Raw genomic sequence first — 17,616 nt, 5'->3', positions numbered from 1 at the left:
GCCTCTTCCACAGAGCAGGGAGCACTGATTATTCTCACCTATTAACAGAACGTGAAAACTGGCTGGGAAGGTCAAAAGAGGGGCGAGGGGGAAATAAAACTGTAGGAGTCATTGTTATAATGCATAAAGCTTTGTTGTTATAATGTGTGAAACAGAGAGAGAGAGAGCAGCCATGAAGATAAATGTGTTTGGAGAAGGAGTTATTTCAGAATGCTCCCAAGGCTAGTAGTTTAATAACTGGAGGAGACTTTGTGCTTATCAGGTAATGACAGCAACTGGAGGTTTGGTGGTTACTGCTGCAAGTTGCTGTACTGGAATTGTCTAGTGAATAATTTCTGTTTTAAATAAAAGATGTGAGGAGGGGGCACACAAAAAATTAAAACATGAGGGCACAGTCCCAGTATGGAGATGTTTGAGAAAAATGTATTGTCCTACCTTCCTTCCCCCGCTTCCTTCAGCTGGTCTCAGCTTCCTACCAGTTGCAAGGCCTTCACACCTGAAGGTTCAAAACCGAACCTGACAGAAGTCCCAAAGGAGGCAAGAGCATTGCTCCAGTGTGGGCAAAGCAGCAGGGGGGAAGTGAGCTGAAAGTGTGGGATGAAGTGGAGCCATGCTGGGACTGGAATCAGCCCTCCCGGGTGTGTTATGCAGCTGAATGAAGGCTTCTCAGGTGCTTTCTGCCTTCTGTGGCATTACCTGTTTTCCAGAATTATGAGGAGATTCTAACAGTTTGCCATAAAAATATATCATTATTTCTGCATCAGTCTGTGTTCTGGACTACCTTAATTCTGCTGCTCTGAGATCGTGCACTGCTGTCTTCTCTCCGTCATATACCAGTGATATGCCACGTCACATGCATGGGCTGGGACGTGCCACTAGAAGTTCCAAGCATCTGAAATAGCGTAGGGCTCTGCTACACCCCGCTAGTGATTTCGTAGCGGGAAGCTGGGGGTGCATGGGGCATCCTCTCAGCGGGGGTGTGAAGGAGCGTAGGGGTGCTTGCAGGTGCAAATCCTGTTGGGTCAATGCTGGAAGCTTAGAGGGTAGAGGGAGCTGAGTCTGGTGTGGTGTTACCCATTCTGCCTTTTAGGAATAATTTCTGATATGTACTTTCTCCCAGGTCGTGTTGTCTTTAAGCATACCGTTTGGTGTGAATGAAATCTGTTCTGAGGAGCTGCTGTCCTTGACTGATTCCCGGGCTGATGGGAGCCCTGCGAAGTGCAAAGCCCAGCACCTGGGATGCCATAAGCCCTGCAACAAGCTGACAGGCTAGAAAGTGGCTCTGTGGAAAAAGTCTGAGGGGTACCTGGTAGACAGTAGTGGTGGTGTGGCAAAGGTGGCCAACAACATATCAGGCAGAATTAGCAAGAGTGTAGCCAGCTGGCTGAGGTTGGTGATTATTCCCCACCATTTGGTGCTTGTGATGCTACAGCTGGGATATTGCTTCCAGTTTGGGAAATGCCTTTTTTCCAACAGCACACTAATACAAGGAAGACAGACATTGACATGTGGGAGCAAGTCCAGTATACCGAGACGGTCAGGGGGCTGTAGCAAACTACCTGTTAGGAGAGGCAGGGAGAACTGGGTTTGTCCAGCCTCGAGAGGGCTGAGGGGACCTAGTGGGAGGGTATAAAGACGACCGACAGACTCATCTGAGGTGCCCAGTTGGAGGACAGGCAGCAGACATGAGTTGGAACATGATAATTCTGCTCTAGTAAAAGAAAAAAAAAAAAATTTAATGAGGGTGGTTGAACACAGAAAGAGGTTGCCCAGAGAATATGTGGATTGTCCATCTTCAGAGAAACTAAAAATTTTAACTGGACATGACCCTGAGCACCCTGCTGTAACTACACCTGCTTTGAGGACCACGTTGGACTAGATTATTCTGGGGGTCCTGACCAACCTGGAGGATTCTACAGACCTCACCTGATGTCCTGTGCTAAAGTCCACGGCCCTATTTGTTGATGTTTTCATAAGTTTTGTGGCCATTGATAAAGTGAAATGTTTGAGTGAACAAGACAGCAAGTTTGATTTTCGTAGGTCATTGCTACACGGGCAAAGTAAAGTTCATTTAGCTACGTAATCTGGGAAACAAAAACATACAGATATCTGTGCATGAGTTTCTAGATTATTTTAGAGTGGTTGCTACATATGGGATGAATGAGAGATATATTTGTTGCTAATGTCCTGGAACACATATTTACCCACCATGTATGCTTTACAGATGTTAACTACCATGTGGTAATGAATGAATTAACCTAACACGAGAAGAGGGGAGTTACCTTTCTTGACTTTCAGAATTTAAATTTTAAAATATATTTAGCCTGCTGAGGTGTACCAGCAGCCTTAACTTCACCATAGTAGGGTTTAATGGATAGGGATAAAGTTGTGCAGTCTTAGACTTTCAATTTCACTTTTTGCTTTTTTTTATTACAGTTTTGGACAGCAGCTGATATCTTATATTTTTTTTCAGAAGGAAGAGTGCAGAACAGTATTTTTCTCAGAGTGCCAAACTAGAACCATGGCGTGATTTTTCTTTTGTTCCAGCACAGTGAAATTCAGCCTTATTTTGCCTATTATTATCCTGTGACTATGTTTAAAAAAAAAAAAAAAAAAGAGAGAATATTTTCCAAATTTTTTAACTGAGAATAATTTTGTCTTTAAACATGCCTGTTGAATCTAAAACTCCATTTGCTATTTGGCTGGTTGAAATGGATGCCATTAATAAGCAGCTGCTTTGTGAGACCTTCGTTGTCAAGTTTGGCCAGTTAGTTACCTCTGTGGTTTCACATCTGACCCGCTGTTTCCTTCTACAGTGGCTTGTTTGTTTGTGAATCACCAGGGAACTGCAAGTTGGCCAAGCAGGAGCTCCCACAGCCGTAGGCTGTGACACCTCCCTCGCTCCGGCCGGTGTCCTGCAGGAAGCAAGAAAAAGCTGTAACCATACCGTCTTGAGTTAAAATATCTGACAGCATAGCTCACGTTGTCCAAAGAAGCCATTTGTGGGGACTTGACAATGCTAGAAACCGATATTCTTACAGAACATGCCCTCAGAAAGAGAAGGGGGGAATTGAACGGTACATGCAGAGAGCCCTGTGCGTCCTCAGCCCTTATCAGCTCCACCACAGGCAGGGCTACATGGCTGCAGCTCAAAAGCAGCGCTCTGTGGCGGTTTGGAGGAGAAACCAGCAATGAGCGTCACACCGGTGTTACCAGCAAAAAACCTGAGTGCTTTCCTTTCATGTCATGACGTTTCAAAATACAGTCTGGCCAGTGGTGTGAACTGTGAATGAGTATTACGTACCATAAATCCTAGTAGTTTCCTGGATTAGACCAGTTAGTGTTTGTTTAGATAATTCAGGGCTTGAATGACTTCCTCTCCGGAAGCCCTGAGACTGAAGTGCTAAGGCGGCACACCTCGGCTGAGCTGCCTGTGTGTTTGCTCTGAAAGGCTTGCAGAAGATAATCACAACTTCACAAATACGGGTGAGTTGCAGATCACGTCTTACAAGAGGAGGAGTTATTCACAGCACTTCTCAGTTATTAACCAATTGGAATTACAGCAGTGATTTCATGCAGTGGCTGTTCTGTGATGATACCCGAATTTGAAGCCTGGAATTTGAACTTCACACAGCTCTATGAAGTCTTTAGGGGTTGCGGAGGTGAGGAAGGGATATGCAATTTTAACATGTTTTCATTTGCAATTTTTCAGTATGTTCAATATTTCCAAATGGTCTATAATAAGGCCAGTAGTGTTTATCTGATGCACCTTTCTCTATAAATAGGTATCCACTGCTGCTGAGGAAGAGCTGGGTGGGTTCTGTTAGGTCCCTGAAAAGGGCTTTTCACGTTAAACCACTCGAATATGAAGCAGAGCAATCTTGTCTATAAAGAGTTATTCCAGTCTTAAGGAAATAACTTCAGGAACAAATGAGCCTTAGACATCTGTTTTGCCTTTTTTTTTTTCTTTCCAGTACAATTTCCATACTAGAAAAAGCACACACATGGCTGTGCATATGTTGTTTAATCTCTTAAATTGCAATTATGATCAAAAAATGAGGAAGAAAGTCTATGACTAGGCGAGCAAAGCAGAGGGGGAGTTAGGCATATAGGACAGACCGATATTCTCGACTTCTCCTTCAGGGAATAGATGTTATCTGTCATTCCCCCTAGCCTGGAAGAGATTATACCAAAGGGATATGCTTCATCCATAATGATGAGATCACCTTTTCTGCTCCTCTGGGAGCTGAAGATGGTGAAAGAAGTTTGCTTCACTCGCGAGCCTGGCAAATAAGTTCTAGCAAACAGCAAAAACAAGGGGGTGGGAAAAACATACCCAAGAGAATCCAGACATGCTCTGTCATAGCTGTATGACACAAGTGGCTATTTGAATTGCTGGGATATGTGGATTTGGCCTTTCTTTAAAAACTGGTTATGTTTGTTCTCATGCCTTCTTTGGCAGTTTCAGGTGGCTGTTTCCCCTCAAGTAAGATGCAGGAATGTGCAGAACAATAAAAAAAGGTTACTTGGTTACTTGGCCAAGCTTCAGGTTAAACATCTTGCACTTGACTACTCAGCTGTTCAAGTAAAGTTAGTTTAGTTTCTCCCAATATATAGTCTTGTAAGTTCAGTCTCAATAGATTTGATATGATTTGAAGTATTATCTTCAGTTGGGGAAAAACAAATTTTTTATTATTATGTTGCAGGTGGCTTCAGGTGAATGCAATGAAGACACCGAGGTTTACAACATCACCCTTAGTACCGGGGATGAGCTCACTTTAATGGGGCAAGCAGAAATCCTTTATGCAAAATCTTCTAAGGAAAAGTCACGACTCAACACCATCTTCAAAAAAATCGGGAAACTTAATTCAATTAGTAAGCTAGGTAGAGGCAAAATGCCCTGCCTCATCTGCATGAACCACAGGACCAACGAAAGCATCAGTCTCCCTTTCCAGTGTAAGGGCAAGTTTAGCACCCGCAGCCCCCTGGAGGTGCAGATGCAAGAAGGTGAGCACACGATTCGCAATATAGTAGAAAAAACCAGGCTGCCCGTTAACGTGACTGTGCCGAGTCCTACACCAAGAAACCCTTACGACCTGCATTTTATCCGTGAAGGGCACAGGTACAAGTTTGTCAACATTCAAACCAAGACTGTGGTGGTTTGTTGTGTGCTTCGTGGCAACAAAATTATTCCCATGCATTTTCCCTTGCACTTGACGCTTCCGAAATTTACTCTACCTGACAGTCTGGTGAAGGGGGAGCTGTGGCACGAATCCCTCATCCAGCATTGGTTTAATATATGCCAGGAACAGTTTGACATAGATGAGTATTCCCGTGCCGTGCGAGATGTGAAAACTGACTGGAACGAAGACTGCAAGAGCCCAAAGAAGAGCCGATGCACGGGGCACAGCCACATGCCAAACTCCCTCAGCTACGCACGGGACGAGCTTACGCAGTCCTTCCACCGGCTTTCGGTGTGCGTCTATGGAAACAACTTGCATGGGAATAGTGAAGTGAACCTCCACGGCTGCAGGGACTTGTGTAACGAGTGGGCCCTGTTCTCTCACGATGCTCTTCAGTACCAGGATTCTGGTGACAGTAGCAGCGATTACCTTTTTCCTGAAGTTAGTGAAGAACCGATGTTTCTGCCTACAAAACCAGAACTTCCTTACGAAGAACTGTGGTTGGACCAAGGGTCTGGAAAGGCTGGCGACCAGCCTCTCACTCGCTCACTAAGTGAGAAGAACAAATGTGACAACTACAGAGGGTCTTTCCGATCAAAGTGTGGTACCTCATCTCTTCCTATGCCTGCGACTGTCGGAGCAACCACAAAGTCTTCAGATGTTTCCCTACCTCCACCTCCAGTGCCTCCCAAATCAGAAGCAGTAAGTCGGGGTTATTTTTGTTGGTTTTGTTTCTTTTTTAGCTGGTGAAGAGTTTGCTTGGGGATTTTTTTTAGGGAAGACAGAGCAGGGCAGGGCGGCACATGGAGGGCAAGGAAATGGTGAGGCTTTGTGAGATGCGCAACTTCAACTAGTTTCCTACAAAGCATAAGTCATGTCCTAAAAACCACCGGAGTATATTTAATATAACTGATCTAATAGCTTAATCCTGATACTTTAAGATGATATTTATTGGGGGGTTTTGCTCCCACAAACAAGGTCTAAGAATTGCTAGGTCCCTTCCTTCCCTGGCTTTCCACATGATCTCTTCACGTGGCTTCCATGTTTTCTCATATTTTCTGTGGCCAAAGTTTGTGGGATATGACCCCACTTGGAACTGCCTTGGATCACCTTAGTGTGTGTATCTTCAGTTAACAGGCCCTGATAAGGAGAACAGCTAGAATTTTTATGGATTTGAAGTGTTTGTTAATGAGAGATCGTCTTCTCTGTTACGAGTCTATGGCAGATTTTGAAGGATATTAAGTGTCATTGACCTCAAGGAAACTTTATCGAACTAGACCTGAACTAATCGCTCTGTACTGCTTATTGAAAGCAAACATGTTTAAATAGGAACTGTGCAGAGCTGATAAATGAGCCTTCTAGAGGACTCAATTTTAAACAGAGCATGTTTCCTCTCCTAGGGTTTCTAATGAAAACTCATGGGAGAAATCACTTCTCCAAACCTGAAATGTCATGGAGACTTCAGAGGCAAAAATACAAATATGTTTCACCAACAGGAGCTTCTGTGGACTGGGTGGGAAATCCAACTGTTACATGGTCTCTTGACGTAGTCCTAAACATTATTTTTTTAAAAACATGAAGGAACAAAAGAAAACTTCCCTCAGGGAAGAGTGTCTAGGAATCTTTAGCAAAATTTAAATGATAGATACATATGTCACGTGAATCCCAACAGATATTATAATTTAACAAACTAGTTTTGCAGGGGTTTTGCTGGAATTTAAATAAAGAAAATACTGTTCCATTTGCAAGTCCAATGATATTTTCAAGAGCATGGCTGCACAGTAAGCTGAGACTAAGACCAAACTGCAGCAAACCATGGTGATCCCATCCCTTTCCTGTTGCCATCTAACAGCCATCTGCAGTGTTGGCCGTAGCCATAGCCTTTCCATCATGAGCCAGGTCACAGTCTGGTTGAAAGCTAAGTTGTATTTATTTGTGCTGGGTTAGCCTGCAGCGGATTGCCGTGGGGACCCCCCTGGCCAGGCTGTGCAGCTGCTGGGGAGGTGCAGCGAGGAGAGGGGAGGAGAATGCCAGCACAGGCACGAAATGCACAACTGCAGCCCTTTGACCGTATCACCAAAACTTCCCCAAAGAGCAGTCACAGCAGCTTCAGCAAAGACAGGAAAGTCAAGACATTATGTCTTCTTAGCAAAGAGTGTTTACCTGTAATGTCTAAGTGCAGGAACCTGAGAGTGCTTCCTTGCCTCCAAGGTCAGGTATGCACCAATGCTTTGTCCAGACTCTTTTGGACAAGTGCCCAACAGCACCATATCCGGATGAGGTTCCCTGGCAGCCTACACTGATGTAAACCAACGTGGGGCTGGTAGCTACCCTCCTCCTCCTCCTCCTCTTCCTCCTCCTCCTCCTTTCCCAGCCACGTGGTCCTGGCTCCTCTTTTGTGCTGGCTCTGGCACTCCTGCGCCTGGGCAGGCAACCAGGTCTGGATCTGGAAAATGATTAGTTTCCTGCTGATTTCTGTGAGCTGAACTGCTTCAGCATGGGGTCAAAGGACTGCCGGAGCCAGCGCCGGGGAGCGGGCGAGGGGGCAGTGGGGGAGGAAGGCTGCCTCCACAGCAGGGTGAGGGCAGCCCTCCTGGCGGGGGGTGCCCACCCCCCAGGTCATGCCTGAGGAGTGGGCGATGGGATGCTGGGAGAGCCTGTGGAGCACCTGCACAGCATCGGTGTGGACCCTCACAGTTGGGGAAACCTCGTGGCATAGCAACTCCCTTCTGGGGGCAGCAGGGTGGCGTTTGGGGTAGATATGTATGTTCTCTTTTAAGGTCGTTTTGAAAAGTGTACGATTTTGTCACGTGTGTCTTACATTACTGAGGTAATGTGGGAGAGCTGTCAGCAATTTTGGTATTGCTTTCTAGCCATGTAGGAGAAATAATTTCTGCTAAAGGTATTAGCCTGCATTTAGAGGTGGGCGGGGGGTGTAACCCCATAAAAAATAAAATAAAAACCCTACATCTCCATAGATGATAAAAATTTAAACTCAGTTTTGTGGCTTCCTGGAACAGCTTTGGAATGAGTATCGGTGACCTACTGAATTCATCAGTGGGCTGGGGCCGAGGAGATGTTTGCATGGTTTCCATGTAGGGTATTTATAGAATAAGTCGATCTCTGGAGCTGCTGATGAACATGCGGTTTAGTCATCACTCTCTCTAGAATGATACTCCATAGCATTTCTGTATAAAGGTTGGCTGGCAATTGTATTTTTTCATGCACTAAATTTAAAATGTGTGTACAGGAGCTGTTTGCAGGAGAGAAAAGGACATTTGGGTATTTCAGAAGCTATTCTGGTTTTCTTCTCTCTGGCAGGATGAAGCATTCTGATATATCATCTGTATTTTCTAAATACCTTTCAGAAAATCAAAGTAGCATGAAGGCAGAAGGGGAGGGGAAAAAAATTATCTCTGAATTAAGGCCTGTAAATTAGAAATTGCTTCAGTCCCCAAACACTAATTTGCATAAAATCAGAGGCTGTTTTCCTGATTGATTTAAAGCACATCCCCGATGGAGTGTGCTGGAAGTTCAGGCTCCCATCGGCAAGGAGCGTTGAACGGCTTTGTGTTACGCTGGCGGTCGTGCCGGCGACAGGGTGGGTTTTATCCAGGCGGCCTCGGAAGTGGTCACCGCGACCCCCAGATTCAGGAGCGACACCCCAGGGCCCAGGGGGTGCTGGCGGGGCTTGGGCTGGCACCAAGGAGAAGGAGCAGAGGTCTTAAAATCCACCTCACGCCATCAGAAAGGCGTCGTCATCCCCGGGTCACGGGAAGGGGTGTTAGAGCATGGGAGGGCTCAGACGGTGACAAATAAAAGTCCCAGGACATGCAGTGCAAGTGCACTTTATGTGTATCTGGCAGCCACGCGGCATCTAGTGCTTCTGGGCGAAAGAGTATTTCCTAGTAACAGCAGCAGCCATCGGGGTGATCGTCATGGGGCACCGTGGCTGTTCCCCTCCTCTTCTGCATTTATTTCATTGCTCTTTGCTTGGACCTAGTGAGGGGTAGCTCTCCTCTGAAGTTTCCCCTTGCTCTTGTCAATTTAACCTGCAAAAATCTCTCCTTTTTATTCCTCTGCTGGGTTTCCCGAGGGCTGTGTCTGGCAGCTGTAATCACGGTCTTGTGACAGGGACCAAATGGGACTGCAAACCGGTATTATTTACGGCCTTGTTCTGGTGTGCAATCTAGGTCAGCAAGGGAGCTTGGCATAGTTTGTTATGCCAGCACCTTTGAATGCCAGCAGTCTTCCCAGGAAAGAATCCCTTTAATCCCTTGACCGTCTGCTGTGCTCCAAGAGCTCCCCTGAATGGTCTCTCTAACCCCATGGGTATGTATTCAGTAGCATGCAGTATTAACTTTGCCTAGTCTGACTTGGAGGAAAAAAAAAAAAAAAGTGAAGTCCTTAGGCATCCTTGGGGCACAGCACTAAAATGGTTGAAGAGTTTTATGCCCGAGTTCAATAACAAACATGAATAAAATTGATTCTTTTTTTTTTTTTCTTGAAAGAGCAAGTAAGAACCCTTAGAGCAAGATTTATTTCAGTGTTTTATGCTGTTGGGCATTTCCTGTAATTTTGACTTGTTTTGAATTAGGGAAAAAATGTACTACAATGTCCTAGTCCCCAGTTTTCCATTTCACAAAAGTACTAAATGCGTTGTTGCATTTTGAAAGCACTGAAGTGGATTGCAAAAGGTTCCACATTTATTTTGTTTTTAAATAAATTAAATCACTTTAATTGCTGATTATGTGTTGCAGAACTGCTAAGATAACTTCTAGTTCTGCAGTGGTGTTAAATTTAAAAATAAACTATAACTTTCAAACACAAAGAGAATTTCCTTTTTCTGGTGCATCTAAGACTGTTTCAGACAAGAAGAACATAGAGGTCTCATCCTGCCCGGGGGGAGGTGCTTAGTCCTTAAAAATCCTGCCTGGCAGCCTAATTCTAAGTACCCTTGCTCACCTCTAGCCCTACTAAATGAAATTGCTCGCCCAAATATGTACTGATGAGATTAAGGTCTTAATTCCATCATTTTTTCTATGGAGATGGATCCTGATATTTTGCTTCTACCTAGGCAGACCAAACTAAATTTCAGATAAGCAGTGCTACAGTCATGTGTTTTAAGCTGCAAAGTTGGTTGGCTGCAAAAAGTAGACCTATTGGCTGGGTGTGTTATTTGAACAGGCTCTTCTGCCCACGCCTTTCAACTTGTAAGTTTTGTAGTTATTCTTATCCTGGGCTGCTTTGGCAGCTACAGAAGGACTGAAGCTCCAGGTTTGAATCCCAGCATCTGGTAAATATGAGATACATGTACTATTCCTGGAGCAGGAAGGCTGGGAATTATCTTAGAGCTGCATGACTATCACTGGTGAAGTAAGTCAGGAAACATCAAAGTCTGTTGAGATCTCTTTATTACGTAAGCTTGGTTTATTACATCTAAATAAACAACACTAATGAAGTTTAAGCCTAATGAATTGCTCCTTACAAAATGTAAAATATCTGGAACAGCCTGTCTGATTTTATATGTTACTGGAAGGTTCTTTTACATCGTTTCATTACTGCTACTCTCTGAATGAGAGATATCAAACTACTGAAAAGCACCCTAAAAAAGATTGCTAGTAGCTCTACTGGTAGCAAGGCGTTCTTTTGGACTTCTTTGTGACAGCCACATACTGTTGCAAATGTATATACTTAGCATCATTTTTCTCTTCTCCTCCCTTTTTAATTATTTCCGTTCACAGAATAAGGCAGAACCAGATGTGTTTCATCTGGTTGAGAGTGCTGTTGCCCAGCTTTTCTCACTGCTTACTTAGATGTTCTTCTTTTGTGCAGGTAAAAGAGGAATGCAGGCTCCTGAATGCTCCCCCCGTCCCACCACGGAGCTCAAAGCCGTCGTCCACCAGCCCTTCCATCCCTCCTCGTACAGTCAAACCTGCACGACAGCAGACCCGCTCTCCTAGTCCTACTCTGTCCTACTACTCTTCAGGACTGCACAACATGTATGTGTTTGAGCTGTGAGAGCCCCGTGCTAGCACTTTTTGAGAAAGTTAAATTTAGCAGTATTCTTTTTTCAAGGCGCTTGTTTATAAAGGCATGGTGCTGTGTCAGAGTTGCTGACTTTTTGTGAAATGGGCTAACCTGTTAAGTTATTTTTAAAGATTCAAGAGGAAGCAAAGCTCCAGCAGAAACTATGTTTTACTAGATAGGACGTAGCAACTTATATTAAATACATGCACATATTGCTATAGGTAATCTCACTGTAAGGTGGCACCAGCTGTCTAAACGGACAATCCCATACAGTTCTGTATAATTCTTGAAAGGCTTAAATCTTCAAACGAGAACATCTCAAAGCTAGTTTTCAGGTGGGATTTCAGTGCTACATGCATGCAGTGCAGCCAGCTCTGATAAGTGGGGGCACAAAAGGGGCCTGGTAATCCAGAAATGTGTTGTGCCAACTATATGGGAACCTACGGGGTGGGCATGATGGAGAACAGAGAGGCCAGCAGACACCACTTAGTGCAAAGTGAGGTGTAGCAGAAGGGGGCCAGACAGCTTCCACATCAAACCCACTTCAGCACAAACCTAACCCACAGACTGGAAAATTCACTCAGGCTAGTCAAAAGTTGACAGGAAGTTTTGAATTATGTGGCTGCATACCTTTTTCTAGCAATGTCGTGTTCTTCCTTTGGCTTTAGAAAGTGCATACACCTTTTGAAGTCTCCCCTCCTTTTTGCCTTGAATGTCTTGTTGCCATTATTTTTGGTATCTTTTCAATGACAAGATACTACCTGTCTGGATATTACAAATTGATCTGAAACACCACTGAAATTGTTTCAGCCTAGATGCAACGGGTATAGTAACTTATGCTGGAATTGCCTTTCTAAGCTATACTGCACATTTGCAGCTTAGTGTAGTGTATCTGGCAATGATCATTCTAGATCAAGGCTGCTCATTTGTTTTTATGAAAGCCTGTTGGGTAGTTCTGTCAAGGTCTACTCCACAGGAGGCTGAGCACAAGACCTCCCAGCATTTAGGGCCCACCAAATGCTGCTTTCTCTCTTTGTAGCCAAGAATATATCTGCCTCCTGAGAAACCAGGAAAACAGTGAGAAGTGAAGTTTCTCAGGAATGCAAGTGGTATTATTTGACTTGAACTTCATGATATTTGCATGAAATTCATCTCCATCTTGGGTACAGACCAGATATCTCCATTTTGGTAGAATTGACCTAGTGCTGCAGAGGAAGCTGCTAGAGGATTGGCAACGTGTGGAGTAACCAGATTGCTGGTGAAGTTGCTTTTCAAGTCTTGCCATTTTTATCAATGATCTTATTTTCTGGATCGTGAAGGGTTCCAGCCAATATTTTAAACATAAACAAAACCAATATGATTTGTCCTTATCTGCCTGTAAAAATGCCTGATGCCTGTCTTCAGCTGTATGTGAGGTTTCTCTTGCATCCTTTGGCACTGAGTCTCAATGAGTTAATTTTGGTGGAGGACGAATATGAAGCACTTTAAAAATGTTACTTTATAAGTTTTCAGTAGTTCCATTAATCTTTTAAATCATTAAATGTTCCTATTTCTAATATTGAATTAGAGAACAGAAACAGGATCAATCCATTTAATTCCTCTGTACAGTTAGTTGTTTACAATGCCTCACTGACTGTCTTCTCTGAATTGAGCAGCCTGATGGCCTGGTTTGTGAAAAATGCTTTGCACTGTATACTTTATGCCAGTTGGTCTTTAAGCAGCCAGAAATGACCAGTTGACACTGTATCCTTGCTGAGGGGGAGAAAAAAAAAAACCATCTCTGCTATTGTAAACATCCAACTGCTTAACTGGCAGACTTGTATTAGTGACATAAACAGGAAAAAAGAAAAGTTTGGAGGGCATGGAGTGGAGACCAAGAGATGGTTAGACAGAGGGAAACTGCATCTGTTGGGGCTGAGTTTTGTAACTAATTTTCCAGTGATATAGATTAGAGCTGCTTTTACGCATCTGCACTTTGTGTTTGAGCTGGGCAAGTCCAGCTTGGCTTCCTCTCTGACCCACTGTAAGTGCGCGGGGAACGAATTTTATGTTAACCCATTCAAAACTATGCTGGTTTTTTGAAAGCTGCTGCCTTCTTCAAGCAGTTTTCACTGAGCAGTCACAGAATGACTACCGAGTTTCTTTCTTGAGTAGTTAGTTTCCAGGAGAGAGAGGTGAGTAATTAAAACAATTTTTTCAACTGTTTGTTTCTGTCAGTTGTGTTAAGTAAGGATTTTATAAACCTGCTAATTGTTTTTCCAGTGTTCTGGCTTAATTGGCCAGAATTCCAAAGATCAGCCCAATCTTTCAAACTTTCTTTTAGAAAGTGGCATAAAAGTGGCAACATTTGCTTTTGATAACAGATTGCGTGGTTTTGTTGGCATCTCTGTCTCTCGGGAACATCTGAATATAAACCATCAGTTCCCTCGGACAGGCTGAGCTTAGTTTAACACCTGGAAGTAGGCCAGGGTGACTTTCTTTAGGTGCCTTTGAAAAGCAAGTGTTTCTCATCATAGCTTTTTAAGAAAATGGACACACAAACAAGTTAACTGTGGGGTAAGCTGAAGCCTCATACTTCAACACATACAGCTAGGTCTGCTTACCCTTCCGGGTAAAACTCTTCCTTTGGCAGTAAGTAGTAACTTATTCTGTGTTATTGTACTGTGCACTGGTGCATTTTTTGCACCAGTGACCGGTGGGGAAAGATCCTGTGCACATGCAAGTGCCATAACAAATGAAAATGTTGGCTCCAAAAGGGCTTTTGGTCATCTCTTATGTCAGTCAAGCTTGGATGCAGTGGTGACCTGCCCCTGTTATGAGCTTTTGCATACCATGACACATCTGTGTTATATAAATATACAGGATTAGAACATCTTCTAGTGTATGTGAGGCTGTTCCTTTTCCAAGGTGGTGTCCCTCAGGAATTCGACAGTGGAAAAACTGAGTATTCGGGAGATGACACAGAACTGAATTGAGACATCTACTTTTTTACAAGCTTGAAGAACCAAGATGTGAGGCTTTTGGGTATATCAGCATCTTGTCAGGCTTGCAGAAGGAGTAAAAGAACTGTCAATGCATTATTCAAATGTGTTGTTAATTCAAATCTGAAAAGTTCTGCCGGAGGAAAAAAGATTCTTTCCTTGTGACAGCTACCCTCTGACTCTGTCAAATGATTTATGAATTTATTCAGATGCCAAAATTTTTGTTCTAACGACATCCTTTCTGCTTTGTTCCTTAAGCAGTGTCACAGAGAGCGACAACACAAACCCAACTGAGAGCACACCTGTTTCCTGCTACCCTTGTAACATGATGAAAACCGAATCCAAAGAGCCTGAGAGCACGATGCCTTTGGGAAGCCCCTCAACTGAAGCTCTGCCTTCGAGGTTATCTTGGCCAAACCATTTTTCAGGAACTGCTGAAAGCCTGAATAGGAGTGATTTCCTGCTCGATCCAAGCAGGAGCTACAGTTATCCCAGACAGAAGACTCCAGGTACGCCAAAGAGAAACTGTCCAGCACCTTTGACTTTTGACTTCGATGGGTGTGAGCTCCCAGTGGGGTGCTCCCCGCTGACCCCAGCAGAGTTCACAAACACCATCTCTAGCTGTCCAAAGTCAGCAAGTTACTCTCTAGACTGCACTGATGAGAAAACTCTGGGAGTCAGCAGCGCAAAGCAGAGCCATTCGTGTCCTGCCTTACCTCCTCGGGCACCGAAGTCAAGTGAAGAGAAAACAGTTACAGACATGTGTCCCTTGCCACTGAAAATAGATGGTGCTGAGGAGGAGTCGAAAACTGGTTCTCCAGACCTCTTGGAAGATCAGTATCTCATTAAAAAGGGCATGCAGGATACGTTCTCTTTGTCTTATCCCTTCTCATCTCCCCTCCACCTCCAGTTAGCACCAAGATCTTGTGGGGATGGCTCTCCCTGGCAGCCACCCACAGACCTTTCTGGACTTTCCATAGAGGAAGTATCTAAATCGCTGAGGTTTATTGGTCTGTCAGAAGATGTCATATCATTTTTTGTTACAGAGAAGATTGATGGCAATTTACTGGTTCAGCTTACGGAAGAAATCCTGTCAGAAGACTTTAAGCTAAGCAAATTGCAGGTTAAGAAAATACTACAGTTCATTAATGGCTGGCGGCCCAAGATGTGATGCCGACTAGTTATTAGTGAAACTGTATGAGATGTGCTCAATGCACTTCAGCTAATACATCACTTCCTGTTTTTTGCACTAAAAGCCCTTCCTGTAAATAGTAGTAGAAAAATTCTTACTATGCAGATAAACATTTTTGAGTGGTGAACAGATTTTTTTTTTTTTTTTTTTTTGGTATGTCAATAATAAAACAGAGAATCTGCAGAGGCGTGCCTTGTGCATCCCTGAACGTTCAACAGCTGCTAAAAACTGGACACTAAGGGAACTTTTACTCCGTAGTCTCTTAAGACTTAGTCGTATTTATTACTGAACAATTTGATGCTGAAAGACACACACCGATCCAGTTTACAGTTTTGTGTTAACTGCAAAAAAAATGTATTTCTTACAGGATTATTTCTGTTCAATTAATATTTGGCAACATGCTGCGACTTTCTTCCATTTCTGTTAACAAAAAGCATGTTCGGATATACAAAAACATTGTTTTGACACTACATCTGAAAATGTTAAGAATTGCTGTGAAGTGCCACTAATACACTATTCTTGCAGCATATTTTTATTAACAGTATCTTCCTGACTACCTGTAGTGTGGATATGTTTTCCATGTTACTTTGAGCAAAAAGAGTTAAATGTTTTTAAAACAAGAGTCTTGCTTAGCTCACTGCCCAGAAGGGAGGGAGAAGGGGGATTTTCCTACTGAGCCACTCTGCCCTGACCAATTAAAAGTTTATGACCTGTAGATTTCAAAAGTTGCTTTTGTAGTCAGATGGCTGGAGTAAGGAGCATGACTTCTGGTCATGCAGCTTTCTCATGGGAAAGACAGCTCAGTGCACAGATTCCTCTCGGCAGATCCTGCCTGCCGCAGTAGCCTGCTAGCACAGCCCTTGCAATAGCCTTGCTCTGGCGAAAGGCAACCCTTTATGTTTCCTCTGCTGCTGTTACGATCATCTGAAAATGCGCTCGATGTGCTATCCTATTCCTGCGGTCGGATCTGTGTGGGAAGGCGATAGTACTCCTGTAGGATGCCTTTGAAATAAAGCATTAGCGAGGGAGGGAACAGAAACAGCACATGGCACGCTGGTAAGAAGGGGCCAAGTGAGGTTTTGGGCCATGCCACGGGAAATGCTTGTGATGTTTTAAGTTCACCTGTCTTGTTTGCAGTGGGCTAGGAGGATGTGGGTGTCAAAGTGGGAGGGACTGTAGCATCGTAAGATGTGTTAATTCAGTTGCCCAGCTGCAAAAGTCACTGCAATAGATGTCACACGGAAGTGGCAGTCAAAAGGGAGCACAGAGACGGGAAGGGGGCATTCGTCTGCCCCTGGAGACCTTTCAAATTTAACTGCTCAGAAGGCTAGGAATAGGATTAACTTTTGCTAGTCTGTTGCTGATTTCTTGTAGTTGGCAGAGCTCTCCGAAATGGGTCTAAATAACCCCAGGATCCCCTACCTTTGTAGTACTGAATGCAAGGATTTGTAGAGGTCCTCAAGAAGCAGTCTGCGGTGTCCATCCTCAGCAAGTGTGCGTGCCCATGATCCTCAGGTAGTCAGAGCCAGGGATGCTGGAGCAGCTTCACCTTCACCTGCTGCTGAGCAGAGCCTTGGCCAGGGTGACACCATCACCTGCCTTTCTTACCTTTTTGAAGTACAAAAAATGTCTCTTTCTCTGTTGTAGGGCACGTAGTGGGAGCATCAAGAGAAAATACAAAATGGGAAGCTGATTTTGCCTGTTTTCTCAACCATATTGACTCATTTAAAAGAATTTATTTGCAAATAGAGTGTTCTGTTGCCTGGGCAAATTTCATGTCATGTCCATGCCAAAGCCAAGATGCATCATTTGTCTTGCAATAATGCAAACCACCAGTTCCCAACCAGAGAGCAAAGCCCAATTGATGTGGGTACTAGAAAGCAGGGAGCCAAAAAATATCCCAATAGAAGAACCCCAAGACTTCATAATCCTACTCTTTTTCTTAATGTATTGACTTTTAGCAACAGATCAATAGCTTCCTCCGGATGCTTTTTAATTAGCATCCTAAAATATTTTAGCTGCAAGTAAGACTAAATCAAATTCAAGTACTGTTCAGATATGTATGCGTGTTCGTAGGCATATGCAAGTTGAAATCAATTGCATTTTAACACTCACTATGTCAAATGAGTGTTCAAATTGGAAAGGGACAAGTTTTATATGTCAGATACTTCTCTGTTTTGCTTGGCTTGTTAATTCCAGGTAAAAAAAGTAAAATCTCTCTCTCTCTCTC

The 17,616-nt window shown here is 43.7% G+C and overlaps 1 protein-coding gene across 5 annotated transcripts in view; it reads left to right on the top strand.

Annotated features, from left to right (window-relative positions):
• Positions 1-17,616, top strand: part of GAREM1 (GRB2 associated regulator of MAPK1 subtype 1) — a 101,857-nt gene extending 84,241 nt beyond the window's left edge. For 4 of the 5 annotated variants that reach the window (XM_052787824.1, XM_052787828.1, XM_052787826.1 and 1 more), the window contains 3 exons: positions 4,707-5,885; positions 11,019-11,185; positions 14,453-17,616. In XM_052787824.1, coding sequence (XP_052643784.1) covers positions 4,707-5,885; positions 11,019-11,185; positions 14,453-15,365 — 2,259 coding nt within the window. In that variant the 3' untranslated portion in view covers positions 15,366-17,616. The remainder of the gene's footprint in view (positions 1-4,706; positions 5,886-11,018; positions 11,186-14,452) is intronic. The other variant, XM_052787825.1, reaches the window with a different exon arrangement.

Source organism: Harpia harpyja, chromosome 5 (genome assembly GCF_026419915.1).
Source record: "Harpia harpyja isolate bHarHar1 chromosome 5, bHarHar1 primary haplotype, whole genome shotgun sequence".
Classification (NCBI taxonomy): Eukaryota; Metazoa; Chordata; class Aves; order Accipitriformes; family Accipitridae; genus Harpia; species Harpia harpyja.
Note: the sequence above shows the minus strand (reverse complement) of the source record. Positions and strands in the feature narration are given on the sequence as shown.